Source organism: Tursiops truncatus, chromosome 4 (assembly GCF_011762595.2).
Source record: "Tursiops truncatus isolate mTurTru1 chromosome 4, mTurTru1.mat.Y, whole genome shotgun sequence".
Taxonomy (NCBI): domain Eukaryota; kingdom Metazoa; phylum Chordata; class Mammalia; order Artiodactyla; family Delphinidae; genus Tursiops; species Tursiops truncatus.
In genome coordinates, this window is record NC_047037.1 from 143,906,635 (window position 1) to 143,933,247 (window position 26,613).

At 55.4% G+C, this 26,613-nt stretch overlaps 1 protein-coding gene across 9 annotated transcripts in view; it reads left to right on the plus strand.

Moving 5' to 3' along the window:
• Positions 1-26,537, plus strand: part of PCNT (pericentrin) — a 97,864-nt gene extending 71,327 nt beyond the window's left edge. For 6 of the 9 annotated variants that reach the window (XM_033856287.2, XM_073804613.1, XM_073804609.1 and 3 more), the window contains 18 exons: positions 71-787; positions 1,674-1,770; positions 4,368-4,519; positions 6,757-6,951; positions 8,761-8,934; positions 9,527-9,722; positions 10,754-10,976; positions 11,267-11,417; positions 11,887-12,300; positions 15,525-15,745; positions 16,529-16,631; positions 17,332-17,511; positions 19,525-19,632; positions 20,497-20,729; positions 22,135-22,211; positions 23,735-23,858; positions 25,569-25,696; positions 26,107-26,537. In XM_033856287.2, coding sequence (XP_033712178.1) covers positions 71-787; positions 1,674-1,770; positions 4,368-4,519; positions 6,757-6,951; positions 8,761-8,934; positions 9,527-9,722; positions 10,754-10,976; positions 11,267-11,417; positions 11,887-12,300; positions 15,525-15,745; positions 16,529-16,631; positions 17,332-17,511; positions 19,525-19,632; positions 20,497-20,729; positions 22,135-22,211; positions 23,735-23,858; positions 25,569-25,696; positions 26,107-26,150 — 3,537 coding nt within the window. In that variant the 3' untranslated portion in view covers positions 26,151-26,537. Of the gene's footprint in view, positions 1-70; positions 788-1,673; positions 1,771-4,367; positions 4,520-6,756; positions 6,952-8,760; positions 8,935-9,526; positions 9,723-10,753; positions 10,977-11,266; positions 11,418-11,886; positions 12,301-15,524; positions 15,746-16,528; positions 16,632-17,331; positions 17,512-19,524; positions 19,633-20,496; positions 20,741-22,134; positions 22,212-23,734; positions 23,859-25,568; positions 25,697-26,106 lie in introns of those variants that run through there. The other 3 variants (XM_073804611.1, XM_073804610.1, XM_073804614.1) reach the window with 3 other exon arrangements.
• Positions 26,538-26,613: the final 76 nt, after the last annotated feature.

The window sequence follows — 26,613 nt, forward strand, 5'->3', positions numbered from 1 at the left end:
TCATAAATAACAAACGTGACAACATGTAATTCACTTATTTTACTGTATGCATGTTCTTTTTTACCTGTAGGGTAAGGAAAAACTACTGGAAGATTGTCAGCTGCGGAAAGTTGATCTCATAGATCAGGTGAAACAACTTCAAGAAAAACTGAACCATCTGGTACATTGCATGAGCTTCCAAAACGTCAGGACAGAGGACTTGAAATATCAACAGGCATTGGAATCTCCACATGTTTTAGAAAATAATGCGAATGATAGTTCCAGTAACAGTGAAGAAACTGACAGATCATCTCCTGTTGATGCCTTTAATGTCACATGGGATCTAGTTGACATTATTGGAAATCAAGATTCGTTGATACAAAACGAGGTGCCAGATACTTCCACAGGAGAGCAGGTTGCTTTGCAAGACAGGTCACTCTGCTCACAGGGGAGCTTGTACGGGTGTTCCCGTGACCTCTCCCACACCCAGGGGACCAAGCCCTTGAAGAAAGTGCTCAGGACGATGGACCTGTCCTCCTGGAGCTCGCCTGAGGTCGTCAGGAAGGACTCAATCTCTGAGCGCCCCCCCAGCCTGCCCCTCACACCCTGCTTGGATGCCCTGAGCCAGTGCAGTCTGGACACCTCCCTGTGGGACGGGACGAGCACCCAGCTGCTCCAGGCTGACCAGTTGGGGCTGCTTTGTTACCCGGGCGAGTCAGTGGCAGGAACGGCCCCTAAGTGGGCGGGGTCTCCGTTAGCTGCAGACGGGGCCCCCTCCACCGACCACCATGCTCAGCGGGTGCCTGTGGTAAGTGGTCTCCCTGGGTGCTGTCCTGGTTTGGGTCCATGGGATGCCCAAGGCCCCAGTGTGTTCCCACTGGGTTGTGTCTACGTGGACGGCAGGGTCACAGCTGCAGTCGTTGTTGGCTCACCTCCTGTTGTGGCCTGTTGGCCAGGCCTGTGTGAGCAGTCCCCTGGTCAGCAAGTGTAGGGACAGTCAGCGTTCTGCAGGATGGACCCAAGTCTACTGTCACAGGAACATTCACAGCACTTTGGTTGTTTTTAAAAATAATGAAATGCATTACTCTTACTCAGAAATTCACCGCAGGCCTCACTTTGCTAACTCACAGTGGCTCTGGGAAGTATGATCATAAACCTGTCTTCATGTGTGGTCTGCCTATGGGCTCTTTGTCTGGAAGATGTTCTTTAGTTTTATTTTCAGTTCTATATCATGTTTAACAGGTTCTACATATAATGTTATTAATTTCAAGAACACTTCAATATATTATTTTTGGGTTAGATTATATTTTATCTAACATAACTTTGAGATTTTGTGTATCTTAGATAAAATGAAAAATAAATTACGGGATATGTGTAATTTAAGGTATCCATATACGACCACTTCATATCCATATGCTTCCATTTCATATCCATATGCTACTACATCGTGCAGAATTTTGAAAATCTGAAATATTTGCCAGGGACTTTGTCAACTATTCCTAGAGAACTGTGGGTGAACTTGATTAAATTATTATGAGCGTATGGCCTCGTGTCCACAAGCTGTGAACACTTTGAGTTCTGTGTGGGAAGATGATAAATTCAGGACTTAGCAAGTTTTCCATCTGGCAAGTTCAGTTCCATGATATAACACGTTATCATTTTATGACCATTTAAACATCTGCCTATTTGAACAGGAGAAAGATGTTGAAGATTTTATCATAACGTCTCTTGATTCTCAAGAAAAGTCAAGATCACCTCCTCTTGGGTTAGAAGGAAAAAGCGATGGAAAAAGTGAGTCAGTCACAAACTTTATTTTTACAGCTTCAGAGTATAGAATGGTGCAGAGTCCCTGTGCCCCCCTCGCACGTCCCGTGTTAACTTGCAATGTTGCGTGTGCACACTCTGCCTCTCTCTCTCTCTGTGTCTCTGTCTCCCTCTGGGTTTTTGCTCTGTTACTTGAGGGCCTGATGTCGTTTGACTCCTGAGAAGGTCCCTGTGTATTTCATGGCGTCCAGTCCACGCCAGGACATCCGCCCTGACCCAGGGCAGCATCGCGTCCGCATACTTCACTGAGATTTTGTCCCGTTAGTGCTCTCTACAGAAACAAGCAGTGGCTGCCACCATGCATCCAGATGTCCTTTGCGGGCTGGAGGCTGCTGAGAGCAGGCCAGGTGCCTGGCGCAGTGCTCGGGCCTGGACCCCATGAGGGCTGGTATGTTCGCGGCGGTCGGCATGTTTGCATCTCGTGGGACTCCGTGAGCGCCCTGGCGGTGCCGTGCTCTTCATGTGGGTCAGTTTAGACTCCGCAGTTGTGTTGCCAGGTTTCATCCTGTTCCTTCTGAATGGCCGATGTCCTGGGTAGGTTTTCGAGACCCTGGGACGTTCTGTCCTCAAGCTCGGACCCACTTGGCCTCCATTGATGGTTCTTGGTGGTCTTGCCTGGATCCTTGTCACTGATGGCTGCCACACCGTGACTTTCTAACCTTATACTTTCTTTTATAATTGTTAGATTTTTACAAGTCAGTCACCTCAAGGTGTTTTGACTTTTGAAAAAAGTCACCATTGGCTCATTGGGTGCTTTTGAGGACGAGGCAGCGTGAAGTCCAGTTCACTGGCCATGTTGGCATTTGCGGAATGGGGCCAACAGCTTTTCAGCTGGTGCTCTCACTTCTTCCCAGCAGTAGCCACGTGATGTAACAATTTGAGCAGTTCTGTGAGGTGCGTCCCAGGAGCAGCCTCTCGTCCAGTTTCCCTGCCTGGAGTCTCCGTTTCCTGAGGATATCATGTTCAACTTTCAGAAATTTGCTCTAGTATTTATTATTTATGCAGCACACGCCACACACCTCCCTTCCCGTCTCCCTAAAATGGCCCCACCTGCCCTTTCTGCCCCATCACTGCCGAGTGTCTGCACTTCGAGGATGCGTGTTTGAGTGCAGGAATGCGCTGCCCATGACGGCCTTCCCTGCATCTTGGACGTGGTCCTTGCTTTCCGGGTTGGACCCCCCTACAAGTTTCTGGAGGCAAAGCGTGTGCCGGGTACTTTGTGTGTGAACATTGACATCTTCCTGATGTCGGCATCTTGGACTTGGGCTTGACCCTGGGTGGGGAGTTGGGTTCCTTCAGAGCATGGAGCCCGCCGTCCTGGACCCGGGTGTCATGAGAGCAGCGCATGGTCCCCTGGAGCACGTCCTCCCACCCTGAGAACTCTGCTTCGTCCTTTGGTCATTTCCCCCACAGTTTTGTCTCGTCTGTCTTGTTAATTCTTATTGATCACATATTGGACCTCTTGTACTAATTTTTTCTCATTTTCCGTGTTTGTATTCTTGTTCTCATTTCTAAGGGATTTTTCAGAGCTTTACTTCTTAAGCTTTGTATTGACTCTTTTTATTTTTGCTGTTTTAGTTTCTGACTAGTCCTCTTTCCTAACCCTAACCCTTGTTTCCCGAACGATACTCCCCTTCTTATTTCTCTGGGGATGCTCTGATTTTTCTGATGTTTTCTTCTGTTTGCTGCCTTTACTCTGTTTCTTCCACACTTTCTCTGAGTCTCTGTTTCTCTGTCTTTTGTGTTTGAATGCCCCCGGCACGTTTGAGAAGGTAGGCTTCTGAGCGGGCAGCCGTGAACGGCTCACTGGATGGCAGCTCTGTGCTCAGAGGGGCCTTGCCGGTGGCTCCACGAGACCCACCTGCCCTCCCCGAGCTGTGTGCTGGTGCGGATGGTGGGCTCTGCTTTCCCACTGTGTGCCTCCTTCCGTTTTCCAGAGTGTGTGCTTCCTAGCCTTCCTGGACTGGCCACAGTTCAAGGCTCAGGAACAGCTCAGGGAGCTGCATGCTTCCGAGAGGTTAGGAGTTCTATTTTGAGGCCCCTCCCATCAGACAGAGGCTCCTGGAGTCTCGAATTTGAGACTCTGTTGAGGGCTCCCCAGCCAGGCTGCCCGGTCCGGGCTTTTCTGCACCCACCCCCAGATCAGGCGCCCCCGCCCCACGGCCAGGTGATTCGGGCCTGTCCTCCCACTCAGCCCCCTCCTCGTGTCCCGCTGCCCCTCTCGTCCGTCCTCCGAGGCGCTCGGCACAGTTGCCAATTTGCCCCGTCTGTGGGGGGGTGAGGAAACACGTATCTCATCTGCGAAAATGAGCTGAGCTGCCAGGAGGGTTTATGTTCAAATCACGGACATTAACATGCTAAACGTGCAAAATGTACGTTTTCTTACTTAACGTGTGTAGCTCTCAGCTTACGTTTTTATGAAACATTTTTACTGTCTGGGGGCGTCCATCGATGTTTCCTTGGTGAGAGGGCCTGGCCGTGGCTCTCCCGGTGCTTCGGGGCCGTCCCCGAGGATCGCCACCAGAGTCGCGGGTCTAGGCCCTGACTCTGCGGTGTGTTTCTAGGTGATGGCGCGGGGTTTGGAAAGGCACTAAGCCGAGACTCGGGAAGACCGGGAGCACCCACTGCTGGTCCCGCAGCGCCTCTCACCCCCCGGGGGTTCCGACGGCCGCTGGGCCTCAGGAAGCAGAAGGAAGTCCATCCGAAGCAAGTGAAGGTACTAGCCGGTGGGGAGCAGGGGAGGGGGCTCGAGGGGCCTCCCCTCTGGCCCGTCAGCAGCTGCGCTGGCCTCAGCCCTGCTACGACTTTGTGCCTTGTGTAGCGGCTCAAAGGGGGGAGATGCGCCGCTGTGGCAGGACCGCAGGGACGGTGTCCCAGGTGGGGCCTGGCCACGCTCGGGGGCCGCGGGCGCTGTGGCCGGGGGCGGCTCCTCCCGCAGCGCCTGTCACAGCACAGCGCCCAGAGGGCCTGCACGCGTGGCGCTGTCCCGAGTCGCAAGGCGAAACTGGATTGGTCTTCCTGAGTGTCGTTCAGGTGCCAGACCTCGTGACCCCGTTTTGGGAAGCAGTTGTGGTTTTTGCTTGTTTGGCTTTGGAAGCTTTCCCAGGATGCTTTGAGGGTTCTCTAATTCAGATAGTAAGTGTTCCCAAAGGAAATGATTTTGATGTTAAGTAAAATCTTCTCTGAAATTGTATTTGAAATGAAACTGGTCTTATTCCTTTAAGAATTGAAATGGAGCCGTATCTTCTAGCTGTTTTTCTTTTTGTGCATTCCTCAATTTTTTATATGACATAAATACTAGAATTCCTAATTTTTAAGGAAAACGTTTGGTTGTTAATGACAATGTTTCATGCTTAGGCTTTGAGGTTTAATACTTGATCCTTAGTTATTAAAAAAGAAAAGAAAGAAAGAGACCTAGCAGAGGCCCTGGAGCCTTTTCCGGACGTGCTGTGGCAGCAGGAGAGAAAGTCAGGAGCGGCCACCCCGCAGCAGCCTGTTGGGTCAGTCGGCCAGCTTGTGTGTCCCTGCCGGCCCCTCTGCTGCACCATCCTCAGTGGGGCGCGGGGGCCACTCGCCGCGGGGCCGAGTCTCAGGAGCCTCGTGTGGTCGCGGCTCTGGCCGCCCTGAGGCCGGCCACGCTGGTGAAGGGCCGTCACGCCGGGAAGCGCGTGTCAGCTGGGCAGACGGGCCCCGCGAGGGGCGACTGGTTCACGTGCGGCTGTGAGACTGCAGGCCGAGGCCCCCTGTGACTCCGGGGTCCTCAGGGCAGAGGCTCCGGGATCTCACGGCCTGACTGTGCCCGTGGCCCGGGGGCCGCTCCACGTCTGTCCTCCTGGCTGCCGTGCGCCCGGTTGGCGAGGGCGGAGGACCTCGCTCGTCACAGCTGTTCTTTTCCAGAGGTGTTTTTCAGAACACCTTTTTTTGTCCTTATATGACCCAGGAGAAGGTGTTTACGGCCTGCGGCCCGGTCCACTATACAGCCTCCCCACCCCTCCTTCCCGGGGCTGTGATTTGTGTCCGTTCTGTATCACATACATTGTTTTTAAAGTGAAATTGCTGCAGAGCGTTAAAGACGGCCGCTTGTAAAGTAAACACAGTACACAGTTTGGCGTCTAGCGCTTGTATGTTACTGTTCCACGGTTTTGGTCACGTCATTAGAGTTAGAGGAAGACCTGTTTCTAGTGAAGTAACCAGTCATTCTTTGTCACAGGCCTCTTCGTTGCTGTTTTTCTGTTTCCCTAACGTGCCCCTTGCGGGAACCTGTGTTGACACGCAGTGTGAGGACGGTCACAGTCACTTGTGCTCTGCATTGGCCGTAGCACCAGCCATCCAGAAGGGTGGCCCTGGGTGGGGTGCACCTTCCTCTCTCAGCCTCCGTGGGCAGCACAGAAGGCTGGCGTGCACGTCCCAGGTCCCATGTCCCATCACTCTGTAACTACCACTCCAAATCCTGGGGGGGTGGAAGACCCCTTCCTGTGTTCACATATTCTGGGCGCCCCCAGGGGCGTGAGAGGGCTGCAGTGGCCAGGAGCTGGCCTGGTACCATCCGCAGGTGCCTTTCCCCTGAGGTGTTCCTGTGCAGTTCTCGGGTCTCCCTCCTGGTGGGGCGCTGTGGTCCCGGGAGGGCCGGGGAGGTGCCTGGCATCTTGCTGACTTGGCTGTAGGTTTCCCTGAGCTGAGCATCTTCTGTGAGGGTGCAGGCGGGATGGCTGGGTTGTGGGGCCTTTGCTGGAGCAGCTTGCCCAGAAGTTCACTCGTTCAAAGCTGGTTTACTTGTCTGTGACAGCTACGGGGAGGAAGGTTTGAGCACCTCACGGTCAGAGCAGCAGCTCTGGTCTCTGGTGCAAAGGCCGTGGGGGCGGCCTGGTGAGCCTTGGTGGGTGACAGCGGGGCAGTGACGGTGAGAGGTTTCAAGCTGCTTCTCCTTCTCTCTGAAATGTTTGTCCGTTTCAGGCTTTGCTGCAGATGGTGTGTGACGAGAGCCACCACATCCTGGCCCTGTCCGAATACCGTGGACCCCCGAGCATGCTGAGCAGGGGCGAGCCCAGCGCCCCCCTCGGGTGCCTCACGACGGGGGGCCAGGGCCTGCTGGAGGCAGCACCAGCTCCCAGGGAGCATCCCACCCCAGGACCCCCAAAGGGGGAGAAGGTAACAGGCCTTCTAGATACAGAAGAGAAGCAGTGGGCATGGACCTGGTTGAGGGCTTTTCTTGGCCCCAGAAGTGGGAGTAGAGGAGCAAGAGGCGGGTCAGCGGCAGGCAGGGAGGCCATGCCTGGTCAGCCACCCTCCCACTCGCGTTCCCTGGGCTCCAGCCTCCAGGAGAGGCTGCGGGGAAGGGGCCGGCTGGAGCCCTGCAGGGAGGCTCTGGATGGAGAGATGGGTATGGGGGCCGGGCCGAGGGGCAACCTGGAGGTGAGGGCCAGATGCTGAACCGTGTGCAAGGAAGCCAGCCGGCCATGGAGTGTGGACGGAGCAGTGGGCAGACCCCCAACTTTAGGGAAGGGGGCAGGTGGGCCCAAGCAGGTGGCCAGGAGGCAGCCAGCCCGTGTGTGGCCCGTATAGACACTGCCCCCTGCGTGGACACTAACCCTAACTGTAACCCGTATAGACACCGCCCCCCCGCGTGGACACTAACCCTAACCCGGCACACACACATGCACACGCACCCCGCCCCTGCACACACATGCACACACCCCACCCATGCACACGCCCCCACCCTTGCACACACACATGCCCCTCACACACACGTGCAAACCCTACCCCCGCACACACGCACACGCACCCCACCCCTGCACACACACACGCACCCCGCCCTTGCACACACATGCACACACCCCACCCCTGCACACACATGCACACACCCCACCCCTGCACACACACATGCACACACACATGCAAAACCCCACTCCTGCATACACACACACGCCCCCACCCTTGCAGACACATGCACACACACGCCCCCTGCCCCTCACACACGCACATGCACACACACACCCCTGCACGCACACGCACCCCACCCTTGCATACACACGCACACACCCCACCCCTGCACACATGCACACGCACCCCGCCCCTGCACACACACACATGCAAACCCCCCACCCCTGCACACATGCACACACCCCGCCCTTGCACACACGCACACACCCCACCCCTGCACACACGCGCACACACACACGTGCAAACTCCACCTCCACACACGCGCACACGCCCCCCACCCCTGCACACACATGCACACACGTGCGAACCCCCACCCCTGCACACACGCACACGCCCCCACCCCTGTACACACACGCCCCCAGCCCCCCCCACACCCGCCCCTCACACACACACACACACACATGCCCCCCGCCCCTCACACACACACGCACATGCACACACACACCCGCCCCTGCACACACATGCACACACCCCCGCCCCTGCATACACACACACGTACGCACACACACGCCGCCCTCGCCCCCACGCACATGCACACCCGTGCACACCCCCGCCCCTGCACACACACACACGCCCCCCGCCCGTCACACACACGCACACGCCCTGCCCATGCACACACACACACACACATCCCCACCCCTGCACGCACATGCACACGCCCCCCACCCCTCACACACGCCCATGCACACACATGCCCCCCGCCCCTACACACACACATGCACATGCTCCACACATGCACACGCGCAGGCACACGCGCACACACACTGTCTCCGCCACGCAGACCTGGCCTCCCCTGGACCCGGGGCTCATGTGCAGCGGCCGGAAGGGAGGTTTGCTTGCTGACATTTACTCTGTCTTACCTCCCCGTCGTGTTGGGGGGGTTCTCTGCCCAGAGCTGGCTCCTCGTGCCCCTAGGCGGTCATGGGCGTCTGTGTGTCCTCATAAGTCGGGGTGGGTTCTGTTTGAACCTGCAGGATGTGTTTATAGGGACACGGGCTCTTTGTTTTGATATTTTAGGAACCTTCCAATGTGGGCCTCGACTGGAGAAGGGAATTTCTGCGGATCGTGCAAGAGGCCTTTGAAAAGGAGCGGGAGATACTGAGAGTCGAGCTGTGGCCCCGGCCCTGTGGCTCAGGCCCTGGGGGCTGCGGCTCCCTGTTGGAGAGGCTGGAGAAGGTGGTCCAGGAGCAGGTGAGCTCATGCCTTGGCTTCCCCCCGGAGCCCACCCTGACACAGAGGGTGAGGGAACGTGTTTCGCCTGACCTTAGAGCAAGGCAGTGACTGAGCAGCAAATCCTGCTGCAGTCCACAGATAACACTGTGTTTTTATGCGTGAATTCCGTGAAGTGGAAAACTCTGTGCACTTATCTTCCTTCAGGATCTCACTCTGTTCTGGAAATAACTGGCCTTTCCTTGAAAGCAAAAGAGCCTTTCTAGGCGGCCCAGCTCCAGGCTGTGAGCGCTGAGCCCAGGCTTGGAGGGTCGACACCGCGAGGGCTGTGGGAGCCTGCTTCCCACCAGTTCCCTCGTAAGAGAGGGCAGGGTGCGTGACGAGCGTCGACTGGGCCCAGCAAGCGAGACCAAGGTGCTGGGGGCAGAGCTGCGTGCAATCTGAGGGTCCCAGGGCCACTGTGCCCGCGTTCATGCCGCACGGTTGTCCCCTGCGTCCTCCTGTGGCAGCGACGCCGGGAGCTGCTCTTGCCTGGCACACCAGCCCTCAGGACCCCCTTCTTCTGCCGTGTCTTATGTCCCCCTGCCCTGATCCCCTGCCACCCCATCTGCAGGGGGACCTGCAGGAGAGGTCCCTGGAGCACCTTCGCCTGTCGGACAGGAGCAGCCTGATGTCCGAGATCCAGGCTTTGCGCGCCCAGCTGCGGATGACGCACCTGCAGAACCAGGAGAAGCTGCAGCAGCTGTGCGTGGCACTGACCAGTGCGGAGGCCCGCGGGAGCCGCCAGGAGCACCAGCTGCGGAGGCAGGGTGGGTATGGCCTCTCGGCTGCGTCCCCGAAACGTGGATCCTGACACTCACCTGTCAGGAGGTGGCAGGCAGGTCAGCGAGCCCCTCGCTGACTCCCCAGGCCATCGAGTGCAGAACGTGTGCCAGTCAGGGTGGAGGCCTTGCCTAGCATCCCGGTGAGCAGCTGGTGGGGGCCGCGTTGGCGCCAGCGTGCTGGGCGCCGCAGGCCCACGTCCGTGAGGGTCACTGGGGCTCGCAAGAGGCTGAAGCGGCCTGTGGCAGGTTTCTGAGTTTGATTTAAACTCCGGGATTTTTACGCACTCATGTCACCTGCAGGGAGAGAACACTTTATCTTATCTTTTCTTCCCCATCTCCCCTCCTCCTGTTCTTGCCACTTGCCCTGGGGGTGCTCTGAGTGCTGAGTGAGGCCTGGGCTCCGTCCCGTGGGGCAGCCTGCCTTCGATCCCCAGCCTCGGCGTGCTGCCTCACACTGGGCACTTCCGGGCCGGCCTCGCTCGCATTTTGCATCTGTGTTCACGAGGGTCCTGGTCCGCGGTTTTCTTTCTTCTGGTTTCGGTTCCTGGAGGAGTGGGTGTGTGTGCTTCTAGTTCTGGGCGGGTTCTCCACGAAGCTGCCCGGGCTGGGTGGGCTCCATGGAGGTCTGTCTCGGCCCAGCTCCAGCCTTGCCCTTGGGAGACCCCGGGCCTGAACATCGCAGGGGTCGAGAGGGCGTGTGCCCCCCTAACCCCGGAACCCCGTTGCGTCGCATGGCCTGCACGGCTGGGTGGTCCCGCCGCTCTCTGCCCGTGTGTCTCTCTGGATGCTCACTGGCCACGAGGGCAAGGCTGGCAGGGTGTGAGCAGAAGGCATGTGTCCCGAGTATCTGGGTTCCATCAGAAACAGTGGCTTCTGGGTCATAGAAGCTTCCTGTCCCCCCAGAGTGAACACATTCCCTTCCTTTGCTGGTTTGTTACTGATTTGTTAAATCATACGTGCGGCTCACTTTGGACTCGTGAATAATGCTATTTTAATTCATTTCATCTTCTTCTTAGTTGAGTTATTGGCGTATAAGGTTGAGCAGGAAAAATGTATAGTAAGCGACCTGCAGAAAACCCTGAATGAAGAGCAAGAGAAAGCAAATAACGTCCGGAAGCTGCTGGTGGTGGAACAGAACACAGTCAGAGATCTGAAATCTGAGCTCTGCGAGTGTAGACAGGACAAGGAGCGGCTGCTGAAGTCCCTCGACGAGGTGCAGAAGGAGGTCCTTCAGCTGAGGTGCGGCCCCACTGGCAAGGCTCCACCTTCTAGCCCCGTCCTGCCCTCAGGCTTCTGGCCGAATAATGCTGGAAGTCACGTGGCCCCTGCCACGTTCTTGGCCTTGAAGTGAAAGATGCCGTCCGAAGCCGTGGTTTGCCAGGCTATCGTGATGGGTGTTGGGGAGGAGCCTCTGCTCCCGCAGGCTCGTGGGGGGCCACGCACACTGCAGGGCCTGCCCTCCCTGCCCTGGGAGCCCTGGGAGCCTGGGTGCTGGCCGGCGTCCCCTTGAGAGCCTGTGGCCCACACAGGTCAGTGCTGGACAGTAAGGAGGATGACCTGCAGGCTGCGCTGCAGCAGCTGGAGGCCGAGCGCACCAAGGAGCGGGCCCTGCAGAGCCGGCTGGAGGAGGAGCGGCTGCAGTGCCTGCAGAAGGAGGGCCAGAGCGCCAGGACCCTGGAGGTGACGTGCGCGGCCGCGACTGTGCCCAGGGGCCAGGGCTACACCTTCAGGGCTCAGAGGGTCCCTGCACGTGCAGCCCCCGCCTCCGGGCATTCGCTTCCGTGAGGGCAGTGCAGCCTGAGAGCTGCGTGGGGGCCCCGCCTGTGCACAGGGGAGGCCTCGGGCCGGTGCCCTGTGCGGCAGCCGTGTGGCCGCGCTGAGGCCACCCGTAGGCCTGGCTGAGCCGAGCACCGTGAGGGGGTCGAGGGCCCGCCCTTCAGCAGCACCGGAGCCCCTGATTCAGGGAGGGAGGTGAACCTGGGACGTTGCACTGTGCTCAGAACAGCGCCTCATCCCCGAGGGAGGCCGGCGGAGCCACGAGAAGAGGGGTTATTGCTCGCCCTCCTTCTACCCAAAGTATAACGTCAGAAGCTCTAGCTGCGGGAGCTGTTTAGATGCTCTGGCCTCGTCTCGCTTTTCCCCGATGCAGGAGTTAAGGGCGTCTTTGGAGAAGCAGTGCGCTCAGAGTAACCAGCTGTGCGTGGCGCTAAAACACGAGCAGACGGCCAAGGACAACCTCCGGAAGGAGCTGCAGATCGAGGCCTCGCGCTGCGAGGCGCTGCTGGCGCAGGAGCGTGGCCGCCTCTCGGAGCTGCAGCGGAGCCTGGAGACCGAGCAGGGCCGCTCCCGCGAGCTGTCTGAGGCCCTGCAGCACGAGCGCCTGCTCACGGAGCGGCTGAGCCGGCGGCCACAGGACAAGCAGGCGCAGCCGGCTCTGCTGCAGAAGCTCAGGGGCTGCGAGGCGCGCGTGCTGGAGCTGGAGGTGGCGCTGGAGGCCGCGCGGCAGCGAGCCCTGGAGGCTGAGGCCCACGTGCACCGCCAGGACGTGGAGAGGGAGCAGGAGGTGAGTGCGGCGCCGAGGCCTCCCGTGGAGACTCCGCCGAGAGCGTGGGGGAGTTTAGAGCAGCCAGGACGCCAGGACGGCAGTGCAGCCGAGGCCGAGCCGAGCGGACACGGAGAAGCGGAGCAGGTGGCAGACAGACAGGGAGACGTTGGCGAGCCTGCCACGGCCGGAGGGCCTGTCCTGGCTCCGGGCTGCCCCTTGGTTTGGTCAGCGCGGCGGCTGGAAGTCGGGAAGCGCGCGTCCTCCGACCTTGTTCTTTCCCAAGGTGGTTTTGGATCCTCGGGGCCCCTTGCGGTTCCGTGTGCGTCTGAGGATCGGCTTTTCCGCTTCTGCGTGAAGGCCCTTGGGATCTTGGTAGGAATCACACTGAGTCTGTAGATCGCTTTGGGGCGTGTTGTCTCCTTAACAATGCTAGGTCTTCCCATCCATGAAATCGGAAGGGCTCTCTGTCTGTTTAGCTCCTTAGTTTCTTTCAATAACGTTTTGTCACTTTCAGGTGATAAGCTTTGCGTTTCTTTTGTTAAATTTGTTCCTAAATATTATTTTTTTGATGCTGTTGTAAATGGAATTATTTTTTATTTCTGTTTTCGGGTTGTTGCGAATGTGTGGCAGTGTGGGTGATTTTCCCACCTTGATCTTACGTCCTGTAACCTTGCTGAACTGATTTATTATTAGTTCCAATATTTTTAATGGATTCTTTGGGATTTTCCATATAGAAGATCATGTTTTCTGCAAATAGACATAGTTTTACTTGTTCCTGTCCAACCTGGACGCCTTTGTCTCTTCTCCTTGCCTGACTGCCCTGGCCAGAACCCACAGCGTGTGGGGCAGGCGTCCAGCCTGGTTCTTGATCTTGAGGGAGCAGTCAGTCTTTTACTGCTGAGTATGATGGTAGTCGTGCCATTTTTGTAGATACCCCGTAGCGGAGGAAATTCCCTTCCATTTTTAGTTTATTCGATCTTCTTTATTTTTAATCATGAGAGAGTATTGGATTTTCTTTTTCTGTGTCTTTTCAGATTTATGGGTTTTGTCCTTCTCTTGATATGATATAGGACATTGATTCTCATATATTCAGTCATCCTAGCACTCTTGGGATGCATCCCACTTGAATTTGGTGTATAATTCTTTTTTGAATAGTGTTGGATTCAGTTTGCTAGTATTTTGTTAAGGATTTTGCGTTTATATTTGTGAGAGAGATGTTCTGCAGTTTTCTTTTCTTGTGGTGCTTTTGTTTTTGCTATCAGGAAGATCTTGGCCTTGCAGGATGGGCTGGGAAGTGTTCCCTCCTTTATTTTTTGGATGGGTCTTAATTTTAGGTACATTATACATTGACCAAAGCATTTGTTTCTGAGGAAGTTAGTATCCTGTGTTTTCTCATGGATTGACCTTTATTTTGCTCTCTTTAAAAATATTTTTTAGAACTTCAAAAATATTACCTTTATTATTTCTTTTTGGGGGTTTTAGGAAAGTATAAAAAGCTCTTAAAATGCACAAGGAAAACCAATGGCCTGGTCTTTTTAATGGTTAGGCTGCCATGAAATCGTCAAGCAATAAATATCAGTGAGATATCATTCACATGCTACTGAGTTCACCAATTTAAATTGCACAATTCAGCGGTTTTCAGTATATTCAAAAGTTGTGCAGCCTGATATCACTGCAATCAATTTTAGAACATGTTCATCACCCACAAGGGACCCCTGGGCCTGTTAGCGGGGACCCAGCCCCTGGCACCCACTGGTCTACTTTCCATCTCTGGATTTGCCTCTTCTGGTCGTGTTGTGTCCGTGGAATCACACGGTATGTGGCCTTCTTCTGTGTCTGGTTCCTGCCATGGGGTTTTCAAGGCTCACACGTGTTGTGTGTGTAACGATTCTTGTTTTTTGTGGGGTTAAACAGCCTGGAATGCAGTCGTGTTTCATCACTAGAGATCGTGGAAGTGGAGGAATCGTTTGGGGCTGTGGCAGAGGCCGGGGGTTTCCTGACGGAGGCGGCTAGAGTAACGGCCCTGGGTGGGCCTTGGTCACTCGGGACCCCCAGAGCGTGTTCCAGGTTTTTTGTGCGTGTGGGGGGAGAGAGGTTTGTTGTCTTCGTGTGCTTCTCAAGGGGCTTCCCAAACCTTATCCAGAGTCTTCTGCCAAACCTTTTTATTTAATTTGGGTTTTTTTTCTTTTGTTTTTCTTTCTTTTTTTTTTTTTTAGTTTGTTTTTGGTTTGTAAAAATGTAATTGCTTAAAAAAAATACAAACAAAGTGTTTTCCAAGTCAAATTGGTAACTGTCCCTCATGATGCACCTTGATATGTATTTTTTTTTTCTTAAGTATGTTGTCCTTTTGGTGTCATTTTTACTGTAGGTAATTAACTTGATCTGGGTTATGGGGTCTTTTTCTGGCCGTAGTGGCCCAGGCCTCTGATAGTTATTTCAGGGCCAATTTCATCTTTTTTAAACAAAATAAACCAGTGGGTCTCTTGGTTTTGTTACTTTCCTCATCTGGAAAATAGATCAAAAAGGATCACAGTTTCCTGAGGAGGCTCGAGCACTGAATGGGGGTGATGCTGGGCAAGGGCAGGAGGCGCTGGGTGGGAAGCAGGCCTGGTCCGTGTGCCGGCCTGAGGAGCGGCTGGGCCAGGCCCGTGCCCTCCCTGCCCTGTCTGGTTCCGCCCTGCCCGGCCTGGCCATCTTTGTTTCCCTGGATCCCCCCTCCCCAGGCGTCATCCCCTGGGGTCAGCCCCCATGCTCTCCGAGACCCCGTCGCTCCCTGAACTTCTCAGCACGTGGAGATAAATATTATTTACAGTTTCTGTCGGTGGTCTGCTGTCTCCCTGTGGAGACTTGGGTCCTGGGTGTGGGGCAGGGAGTGGCCTGGCCGGCTGGGTCCCCTGCCATCTCCGCAGTGAAGGACGGGGATCGCGAATGGGAGGCACAGGGCCTCTGAGACTCAGGCCCGCCTTCTCGGTGTTGAGCACCCACTCAGTGCCCGCATGCGTACTGAGGTGGGGGGCCGGGCTCGGGCTGTGGCTCATCCCATCCCGGGTCCTGTCCCGGATCCCCGGAGTGGGGGGACCCTGACTCCGCATCGCGCCTGGAGCACCCGTGTGGAGCGTGTTGGGGGTTGGTCGGTCGGGGCTCGGGGCCGGACTGGGCGGCCCCTGTGCTGAGCTCCTGGCCCCGGTCTCCACCCCGGACCGTGTGTGAGGCTTGCTTCTGTTTTTCGCCGTTGCTGACAGCGAGAGTTAGAGCTGCAGCGCCAGCGGGATGAGCACAAGATCCTGCAGCTCCAGCGGACGGTGAGGGAGCTGCAGGCGAGGGAGGCCGCGCGCCCCCGCCCGGAGCCAGAGTCGGAGCCCGCGCGCCCCCAGGAGCAGCAGCGGGGCCTAGAGAAGGTGCGGCAGCAGCTGCTCTGTGCTGCGGGGCTTCTGACCAGCTTCATCAACCAGACAGTGGACAGGCAAGTCTCTCGGGACTGCCCCGGCCATATGCCCAGCACCTTTGATGTTGAGAAAAATTCTGAGTGGGGCGTGTCTTTGATTTCGGGTTCAGGTTTTCATGAAACGGACTCTATTTCTCATCCCACGTGTGTGGATGAATTCGTGGGCAGTATTCTCTTGAAAGATGATGACAGCATTGTGGTCTTTGCATTCTCATATGACAGGAAATCCAGGTGTCTTTCAGATCAGGTCTCTCCGTGTCCCTTTTCCATTGCTCACCACCCAGAGGGTCTGGCCCAAGGCCAGCCCCCCTCCCACCCGAGTCCCCCAAGGCAGGGCTGGTGCCCGGTGTCTGTGCAGCGTTTGCCTCGCCTGACACCCTGGCCCACTGCCCATGGGGCCAGGATGCGTCCACCTGGTCGAGGACCCACGACCCTGCTGTTTGGCGGGAACCAATGTTGATTTGCCCTTTTCTGAGCACACGGAAGCTCAGACCATACAGCTCTCTTGTCTGTAATTGGGTTTAGTTAATGGAGCAGCAGTCTTGCTTAGGGACAGCATTTTAGTAGCTGACTCAGAGTCCCAGCAGAGAGCAGCAGGGGGAGGTGGACACACTGAGGGAGCCTCCGTGGTCTGTGGTCAGCGCTCAGTGGCTGGAGGCTTCCGGGCTTCACAGACTGCCCACTTCCAGGCCGTGCCGCCTCCCGGCTGCCACAGTCACCGCCGGGCTCCCCGGGCACTGCGCGGAGTGCCTGCCGCCTGGGACCCACACGCACCTTCTGAGTGTCCGTGTGCTTCTCCAGGACCATCAGTGATTGGACGTCGTCAAACGAGAAGGCAGTGGCGTCCTTGCTTCACACGCTGGAGACGCTCAAGTCTGAATTGGGCGCGTCCAGCTCCTGCCGGGTGAGACCAGCTTTCTTGTTCACTGTGGCCGGACCTGCCTCCGGCCTCGGCCTGTCGCATGGTTGGCTCAATGCACTGTTCCTCGTGCCCATGGGGGCGCTGGTCTGTCCCGCTCCATGGCCGACGCCCCAGCCTCTCTGCCGCTCACGCACTTGTGTTGAGGCTCTGGGCTGGAAATGAGCTGCCCGTCAGCAGCGTCGGGGGTGCTTCAGAGTCCTGACTGCTGCTGTGAATTCCCGACAAACTTCCGTGGGTCAGGACGTCGTGAGGTCTGTCGTGGAAGCAGCACGCAGCACAGGCAGCAGGAGAGCTGACCCTGCCGGTGTCCTGCGCCCGCTGGGGCCTGGAAGGAACGCGCCTGTTCGGAGGGACCCTCAGGGATGAGCATGCTTCCCACGCCACCCGTCACGTCCTGCCTCTGCCGGCGGTGCTGTCGGAACAGGGAGAGGGTCATGTTTTGTGACAGCCTTCCTCTGTCCGTACCCGGTTTCGTGCAAAGTCTGTTTCATGGGAGAGCGAGGGGAAAAGCGATCTGATGGCTTTTGCTCTCTCCTTCCCGTACATGGACTCTGCCCAGCCCCGCGAGCTTCCCACCAACCCCAAATATGTTTAAAGTTACAATCCCTGAAAACAGGCGACAGTAAAAGCCACGAATAGCGGCCTTTAACAAAACGTTTTCTGATCTCGTTTTCTCCTCAAGAAGAAGACGACGGTGGAGCTGCAGGTCCAGCTGGTGGACGTCCTGCTGAAGGACAATGAGTCCCTGAGCAGAGCGCTCAGCATGGTGACGCGGGAGAGGGCGGAGCTGTGCAGGGCCGTGTCCCGGCTGGAGAGGAGCCCCCGGACCCCGGGGACCCCGCAGGAGGGCTGCGCGCGCAGGGTACGCGTCCTGGGGCCCCGGCGGCTGCAGGCTGGGTTCGATTTGCGTATATTTTGGCTACGTTTTCGTATCTGGCTTCATGTGGGATGTTAACCTGGAGGGTTTTAGTCATTGTCTTTGGTCTCGTCCCTGTGAAATGAGCTGGGACGTGTTCCCTCCTGTTTTCTGGAAGAGATTGTGTAGAGCTGGTATTCATTTCTTCCTGAAATGCTTGTTGAGATGCACCAGTGAGACCATCCGTGCCGAGTGTTTTCTCTTCCGGAAGGTTCTTTGTGCAGGCCTTGGTGTTTCTGGTGCTCCTGGGCAGGGTGCCCTGTCAAGGCCGGGCAGGTCCCGCTGGCAGTTACCAGAGGGCGGTGGTGTGTCCCCGAGTGGGACCCGTCTTCTCAGTTCTGTCCAGTTCCACTTTGTCTGTCTGAAGCGCTGTGGGGTTAAGGGGGCTCCTTTGCTCGTGGGGCCCAGCTGCTGGCAGACCCGTGGCCCTGTCCTCATCGGGAGGGACTGCAAAGGCAAGAGGTGCCGTTGGCGCCGAGCACGGCCTGCTCCCCTGGGGGCTCCTTGTTCAGAGGGCGCTCGGGGTGGACTAAAGCTCCATCACCTGGGACGCTTTGTCCTTCGCCTGGAAGGTAATGAATCAGGAAATAAATGTGATGAGCGAGCGAGAGGCAGGCTGAGGGTGGACAGACTGCAGCGTCTTCTCCTTTGTGTCGGGGTGACTTCTGTTGCTAGAGTGTCTTTTCCCCGGAGAGACCAGGCTCTGTTAGAACCGGGAAATGTGGTCCCTTCCTTCTGTCCCAGCAGGGAGGTCACCCAGCTCGGCACCTCCCTCTTCCGAGTCCTGCCCTGAGTTGTGGGCGGCGCAGCCAGGCTGCCTTGGCGACAGCTGAGCACGTGGCCCCGAGAGTGCTCCGAGCTGGCCTTGGCCTCGGCGGCAGGCGGTCCTGGCTGTCCGCTGTGGGCAGCAGCCTTGGCCCTCCCTGTGGGGCCCTTCGTCTGTTCGTGTGTCCACACCGGAGCTCTGGGGTGCTCAGCACAGTGTGGTGTCCAGGCCACGCTGCCAGTGTTGGGACGTGTGGCCTGGTCACGACATCCCCTCTGTGCGGTGTGGGCCCCTCCTGAGGTGTCCAGGGTGTGTGGCTCGATGGCGCTTGAACAGAGCGGGTGTCTGCGTCTGCCAGGGGCAGCATTTCTAGGGCCAGGGCGGACCAGGGCGGACAGGGGTGTCTAATAGGCTTAAAGCTTTGAATTCAGGGTGATTTCTCAAATGTGAGGGTTTTGTTTTTAGTAAAAATATGCCTTTTGTAAATCATACTTCAGTAAACAGTGTGTAGTAACCACCCTTGAGTGTAACAAAATAATCACGTAACAACTGGGACATCACTGAGAAGAGGCTGAAGAGGGACCCAGGTGGCCGGCACCTGCCCCAGCCCACCCGTGTCCGGAGGGCACAGCGTGGGGGCGGCTCGGTCCTGGGAGTGGGCACCACTGTGCTCTCAGCCCCTGATTGCTTTTCTTTTCTTTTCTTTTCTTCTCTTTTCTTTTCTTTTCCCCTCCTTCCCTCCCTCCCTCCCTTCCTTCATTTCTTTGGCTGCGTTGTGTCTTCGTTGCTGCGCACGGGCTTTCTCTAGATGCAGCGAGCGGGGGCTACTCTTCATTGTGGTGCGTGGGCTTCTCACCGCGGTGGCTTCTCTTGTTGCGGAGCACAGGCTGTAGGCGCGCGGGCTTCAGTAGTGGTGGCACGTGGGCTCAGTAGTTGTGGCACACGAGCTCTAGAGCACAGGCTCAGTAGTTGTGGCGCACGGGTTCTAGAGTGCAGGCTCAGTAGTTGTGGCGCACGGGCTTAGTTGCTCCGTGACATGTGGGATCTTCCCGGAGCAGGGCTCGAACCCGTGTCCCCTGCACTGGCAGGTGGATTCTTAACCACTGCACCACCAGGGAAGCCCTCAGCCACTTTTCTTGAGATGCTCTCCTGGGAGAGCAACTGTGTAGACACGCTGTCTGTGGTCATTGCAGAGGTCGGACAGGTCTGTGTGGAAGCAGGACAGGATGGGCTCGCTGGGCTCAGCACGACACCCAGACCCAGCACTGCCCACACCAGAAGCTGGCGCCTGCAATGCCAAGGTAAGACCAAGCCCATGGGTGGTGTTAGGTGTGCAGACACCGTCTCGTGGCCGCTTCTTACTTGTTTAAGATTTATGTTTCTAGGCAAGTTTTAGGTTCACAGCCAAACTGAGGGGAAAGTACAGAGATTTCCTGAATCCTCTGCCCCAGCATCCACTCCCCCCAGGCGGTGCGTGTGTTGCAGTCCATAGACCCGCAGCGTCACGTGCAGGCTGCTCTTGGGGCCATACTTTCTGTGGGTTTGACAAGTGTAAGATGACAAATGTCCACCACAACGGCGTCATGCAGAGCATTTTCACTGCCTAGAGATCCTCTGTGCGGCTCCCGCGGTGCTTTCTAAAATCCTGGGTTAAGAAGTGAAAGTCTTGGTGCTTGAATTACAGATGATAGTGTCCACAGCCTGGAAAAGCCTTGAGCCCACAGTTCAGTCAGCGCTTCTGATGGTGAGGCCCAAGCTGTGGGTCTCTCTGGAGGGAAAAGCCATATTAGGATATGGACACCAACCTCTGCCTGTGACCTCAGGTCTCCCTGACCCCTGATGCCCGCAGACCTGTGATGGGACCCCCACCTGCCCCCAGTTTGGTCCGTGCTTAGTGGTTCGATTCCTGGGCCCTCGCGGGGCTCCTCTGATGCTGGTGAAGGGTCATCTGTGCTCTGCGTTTTGTCAGATAAACAAGATCCAGCTCTGAACTGCAAGGTTGTTGCTGGTTATAGATGTCGTGCGGAGCTGACTGCTGTGATAAATGGCTGAGGAAAGAAGGCTGGTTCTTTTTAAAGCACCTGGTACAAGTGTGCTGTGGAGACTTGTGAGAAGGGTGACTTTGTCCTGTGGTTACGTTTCACTGGTTTTTCTTTTTCTTTTAGATGGAAAAATTGTACCTGCGTTATCTGAGAGCAGAGAGCTTTAGAAAAGCCCTGATTTATCAAAAGAAGTATCTTTTGCTGTTGATTGGTGGATTCCAGGACTCTGAACAAGAAACGCTCTCCATGATCGCCCACTTGGGAGTATTTCCGTCCAAGGCAGATAGGAAAGCGGTGGCGGCACGCCCTTTTACAAAATTCCGCACTGCCGTCAGGGTGGTGATCGCTGTCCTAAGGTACCGCCGAGGCACGTGCCTCCTGTCTGCTTTGGGGTCGTTTAGTCTTTGAAATGCTACAGTTGTTCCCTTTTTTAAGGTGAATGATATTTGAGGCCTTAAAATATAGACGACCCTTGTCTTCCGGAAACCATGTTATGTAGAACTGCACCTTCTAAGATGGAAGGGTTTAAGGCTGCCTTTTTATTGTAAAACAAAGCCTTCCCGTTAATGGTATTCTTATGATGACAGACATGTCTGATCGAGCTTAAAACTGCATTTCACTTCTTCATGTTTCAGTTTCTTATATTTCAGTCAAATTTGTGTTTCATAAAGGGTGCCATGTGCACAGGAGGACACGCTGTGGGCCCCCCAGCGGGGAGGTACACCTGACCCCTAAGTGTCCGCCCGGCCCGGCCCAGCCCAGCTCCAGCCGTTATGCATGCAGGGCGCCACTTTGGAGTACGGATGGACTCCCTGGTGTGATAGGGAATTTTGACTATTTCAGAATTAACAGTGATGAAAATCTATTTTATTTTATAATTTTAAAATCTGCTGTATTTCTAAAAATGTTTGTCCCACTAAGAACTGTGCCACCGTGTCTGCTCTGGTGCCCACGGAGCTGCCTTTTCTGGGCCGCACACACCTCCGTCTGTGGGACCAGGCACAGCAGGGTGGGCTGGGCCCCCTCGGCCTTTCCCTGGACTGCACCACAAAAGGCAGTGTGGGTCCCATTGCCCTCAGAGACCCAGCACCACACACGGTCCAGCCACACACTTGCCAGGAGCTCCCGCAGGGTGGAGGCCTCCTCCGGCCTCCGGGCACTTAGCGCCCTCCCTCCCTCTGAGTTTTCCGGACCACAGACTGTCAACCCACCTGCCTGTCACTCTGTCTGTCACCTGTCCTTCCATCTGTTCTGTATTTTCGGGGAACATGCCCTGTGCCAGGAAGTTTGTCAGATGCTGGGTTGGGGCGGGGAGAGCCCCAAACTCTGCCTCCGTCTTTCCACCAACGCGAAGTGGAGGTGCCTTCTGGGCTTTGGGTCTCAGAGGCAGCACTGCTGTGAGGGAGCTGCTGGGGGCCGTCAAGGAGAGGGGTCTAGGGGCCCCTACACCACTGCACCTCCCGTCACCACGTGGAGGGCGAGGGTCTCCATTTCCCCCAGCTGTCCGGGGCCCGTCAAGTGCGTTAGCGATGGAAGGGAGTGCGGTGAACCAGACAGACCCCAGCTGGCGGGTCTGGGAGTGGAGGGGCAGGGTCGGGGGCCCGGGGGCCCAGGGTCCGGGGACGGGGCCGGGAAGGTGCTGGCGGCTGCCCGGGTAGAGGGCCGTGCTCTCACTCCATGGTCCCATCACGTCTGGATTTTCTTGGTTCTTTTCAGTCCTGTTTCGCTCTAGTTTTCAATGTTTTCTATCTTTTTTTGTAGGTTACGCTTTTTGGTTAAGAAATGGCAACAAGTAGATGGCAGAGGAGCCCTAGCGCCGGGCCGAGCACCCCGCCCAGGTACCTCCCATGCCACCCCCCCCATGGGCTTCTTTAGTGTCCGCCTGGTGGGAGATCGCAAAGCACAATAAGAAACCAGTAATTCAGCCAGTGCGCTTGTCCGGAGGCAGAGGGTTTTTGAAGGAAAGTGGTTTTTATTTTGGGAACAAGCACAAGTTTATACAGTTAATGTTGATGAATAAAAGTGGTTCAGAGGAGCGTAATAATGATTGAAAACTACAGAAATGCTAAATGTATCGACAAATAGCTTATCTTCAGTGAAAAGGCTTTTTCATTCTCCCAAATGGAGTGAAGTTCTACTTCACACTGTGCACGTCTCCTGGGAGCACCACTGCCTCCTCTGCCTCAGTCCCGTCCAGGCTGCGGTCGTCCTCTGCCCCATCTGACGGGCCGCTGCCCAGGTGTAGCTGGGCTGCCTGGGGGAGCTGCAGTGGGCAGCACCCTTCATGGCCACTGGGCTTCCCTGGTGGTGCCAGTCCCCTTTGATTTCCACGTGTGAATCCTTACGTCTCGGAATCAGCTGGCTTCAAGGTTCTTCAGGAGGGGTCCCCCCACACCCGCTGCCCCCCGGCTGCACCTGATGGTCGCCGGGGTTTCTGCCCTTCCCACTCCTCAGAGCTGCGTGCAGGAGACCCACCCCAGGCCCACCTGGCGCCGTGCTCACTCCATCAGGGTGCTGAGTGCTTCTCCAGGGCGCTGCCCACACAGACACGGGGGTCAGGGTTGGCCTTGCAGGAATGAAATGCAGGTGCTCAAAACTCAGGTTTCAGACTTCCCTGGTGGCGCAGTGGTTAGGAATCCGCCTGACAATGCAGGGGACACGGGTTCGATACCTGGTCCGGGAAGATCCCACATGCTGCAGAGCAGCTGGGTCCGTGTGCCACAACTACTGAGCCTGTGCTCTAGAGCCCGTGGTCCACAACTGCTGAGGCCTGTGCGCCTACAGCTTGTGCTCTGCAACAAGAGAAGCCACTGCAATGAGAAGCCCGCGCACCACAACGAAGAGTAGCCCCTGCTCACCGCAACTAGAGAAAGCCCGCACACAGCAACAAAGACCCAACGCAGCCAAATAACTAACTAACTAAATAAATACATTTAAAAAACAAAAAACAAAAACCCTCAGGTTTCTTCTAGAGATTTTTTTAATACAGTTTTTATAACGAATACATTTTTTTTTTTTTTTTTTGCGGTACGCGGAACTCTCACTGTTGTGGCCTCTCCCGTTGCGGAGCACAGGCTCCGGACGTGCAGGCTCAGCGGCCATGGCTCACGGGCCCAGCTGCTCCGCGGCATGTGGGATCTTCCCGAACCGGGGGACGAACCCATGTCCCCTGCATCGGCAGGTGGACTCTCAACCACTGCGCCACCAGGGAAGCCCTAACGAGTACTTTTTAAACGTTTGAAATTGCCATGCAGACTCCTAAAAGCTTGTAAATTTAAAATTTTGGTGGATGGGGCTCCCTACTAAAATGCATTCTTCTTTTTTTCTTAATCCCTTCGTTGCTAAATAATCCTGGGGGAAGGATTCCTGGTGCCACGGCCGCAGCAGTCTCCACCCGACACCCGCGCATCCCCACCAACCCGGGACGTGTCTTCCAGCCACGCCAGGGGCCCTGTGCCAAAAGCATCCCCACGCAGGAGGGAAAGGTGAGCGGTGGTGCCTCAGCTGCTTTCCCACTGCAGGATTGTAGCCGTCAGCAGGGGCCCCGTCTGCAGAGACAGGGCCACGCGCGCAGGTGTCCCTGGGCAGAGCTGTGCGGGTGCTCAGGCCCGCCTGTGATGGAAGGGTCCCCGGGCACACGTGACCCTCCCCCGACACGCGCACACACACATACATGCAAGGCCGTGGTGTTAGCTTTACTTAGTCTTTTTCTTTGGGATTGGGGGGTTTTTTGCACGCGTAATGTGTTTTTATACTTACAACTTACTTGGCAATTGAGATGTTACAGTGATAATGTTAAACATTCATTGGTTATTTGGAGAAAAAACTGTTTTCAATTAAAAATATAATTAAGAGGCCTTGTGGTTAAATTGTAGAATGGAATTTTGTTTAAAAATTCAGGTGAAGAAAGGTTTCCCTGACGGCTGTGACTGTCACGTTCTGAGCCCTGGGTGTAACAAGGCTGTGTGGTGTGGCCCTAATCACCTTCATCACGGTTTGCAGCCCATTTTCCTGACCGTGAGATTTCTTATCCAAGTGCTGCTTGTGAGAGATGTGATTTCCATTTCCATTTCTCCAGACTGAAACACAAATAATAATAATCCTGTTTAAATGCTCGAATGTGATTACAAGTCATTTATTTAATTCATTTGACTACGACTCCTCCAGTATTTGGAACCTACCCGTGAAGTGAACAGAAAGCTCAGTCTGTGTCCGTGGTATTTGTCACACACATGTGACGGCTTGTGTAGGCATGTCGTCTGTTCTCTCTGTGCGTGCTTCCCTGGGGTTCTAAAACAAGCTCGTCAGAGCAGAACGCATCGTCCACCTCTGACATCGGACCAGCAGGGATAAAATGCTCACCTTTGCTCTCTCGCTCCATGGTCTCCGGTTGGTGATGAGACCTCCGTACGAGTTGCGTGTTAAGAGTGTGACGATCTCGGGCGTAACTGCCCTGATGGGGGAGGCCAGACCGATGAGCGTGGGTGGCTCCGCCGTGCGCGAGGCTGTGTCCCCACTCACCCTGCGTCTCTGCCGATGGGAACCCACCAGCGTGTGTGGTACCTCACAGAGACGTGTTCTGAAAGTTTGGGTCCCAGAGCGAGGCAGGGAGTGCAGCAGTGTGAGTCCGTGAGGGCCCAGAAGCCCGGTTCTATTCAGGGAGGGCAGGCAGGGGCTCTCGGTCTGGCTGTGGCTCCCCCATTCCCGAGTGGGTGATACCTTTGAAGGAATAGGTGGTGGCCAAGGCCTCTTTTTCGTGGATGGCGCACAGGTAAGACACTCCCTGCCCTGGAGAGGAAGTGAGCAGTGAGGCAGATGGGGCTCCCTGGGCCCAGCTGGAGGCCAGGAGGAAGGGACCCCTGTGAAGGATGCTGGGCAGAATCCGGTTGGGATGATAGACTTATATGTGAAGATTTAGTGAATTAAATAATATACAGTAGTTTTTAGTTGTTTTAATTTGGAGACGTTGTAAAGAAGTTAGTTTTAAAGCACTATGTAGCATTTCTTAAAAAACCCTTACTATTTTTCCGCTGTGGTAAAGAAAATATAGGAAAGTAACAACCGCCTAGTTTACCCCATTTCCCATGAGTGTCTGGTCAGCAGGCCCAGCTCCACTGCCCCTCCGCACTGGCTGCATTCAAACCGTCTGCTGAGTTCAACTCTTTTTGTTTGTTTGTTGGTTTGTATGTTTGAAGATCAAATCCGTCCCCAAATCCCAGATCAGAAAGATCCCTGACTGCTTCTCAAGATCCAGAACATTCCTTGACGGAATACATTCACCATTTAGAAATGATCCAGCAAAGACTGGGAGACGTACCACCAGGTAATGAAAGTCCTCTGTCTTCTGACGGGATCTGAGTGACCCAGGAGTGTCCAGTCCTGGAGAGGAGACGGCTGGGGTCCAGCTTAGTTACTCTTGTTAGTTTCAGTCCTGCTAATCGGCCATAATGAATAGTATCAGAAGGAGGGTTGTGAGTGGAGACACCGAGGGGTGGGTGTGAAGGACGCACAGTGTCTCAGACTCACAGCGACCATGAAGACCGTGTTTACAGGATGTCGTTTGTCCAGCGTTTCTCAACTTTCATAATGTAAACCACTGCGTATCTTAATTGCTATTCTTATTGTTACCAAAAATAAGGTTAATTCAGTGATAGTGTTTCGAAATTGTGAAATTCTTCTTAGAAGATGTGAAGCCTTCTCACAAATTGCTTCCTCGTTTCTACTTGTGTCTAGATTCTACTTCAGAGAAGTCCTGCTGCCAGAAGAGTAAACAGTGAATAAAGTCCTGTGACGATTGTATTTGAGGAAGAGGTTTGATTTTCTGTGGGAGCTTGTGATGTGCGCGTGCTGAGTGGTGCTGAGCGCCAGCCCCGGTGTCGTCAGTTAGGTGCTCTCACCCTTACGCTTTGCTGCAAAGCCAAGTGGAGTATTTTCTGTGTGATTTCAGCACATCTTAGCTTCTTACCTTGATGAGGTAGCTGTGTGCTCGTGAGTGACGGGCGTCTGCCCGGTTCTCTGTTGGTCGAGCCTCCCTGCCCACCCACGAAGGGTAAGCAGAGGATGGCTTCCTGTTGTTTATTTTCTTAAAGTGTACAGCCTGGTTTAAAACAAAAACACACACAAAAACAAAAAGAATAAAATTAAAGCCCTGGTGTGTTTGTGAATAGCCCTGTGTTGTTTTTTTTTTTGTTTGTTTCATCCAGTCTGCTTTTATCACGGGCAAAAAAATAAAACATAGAC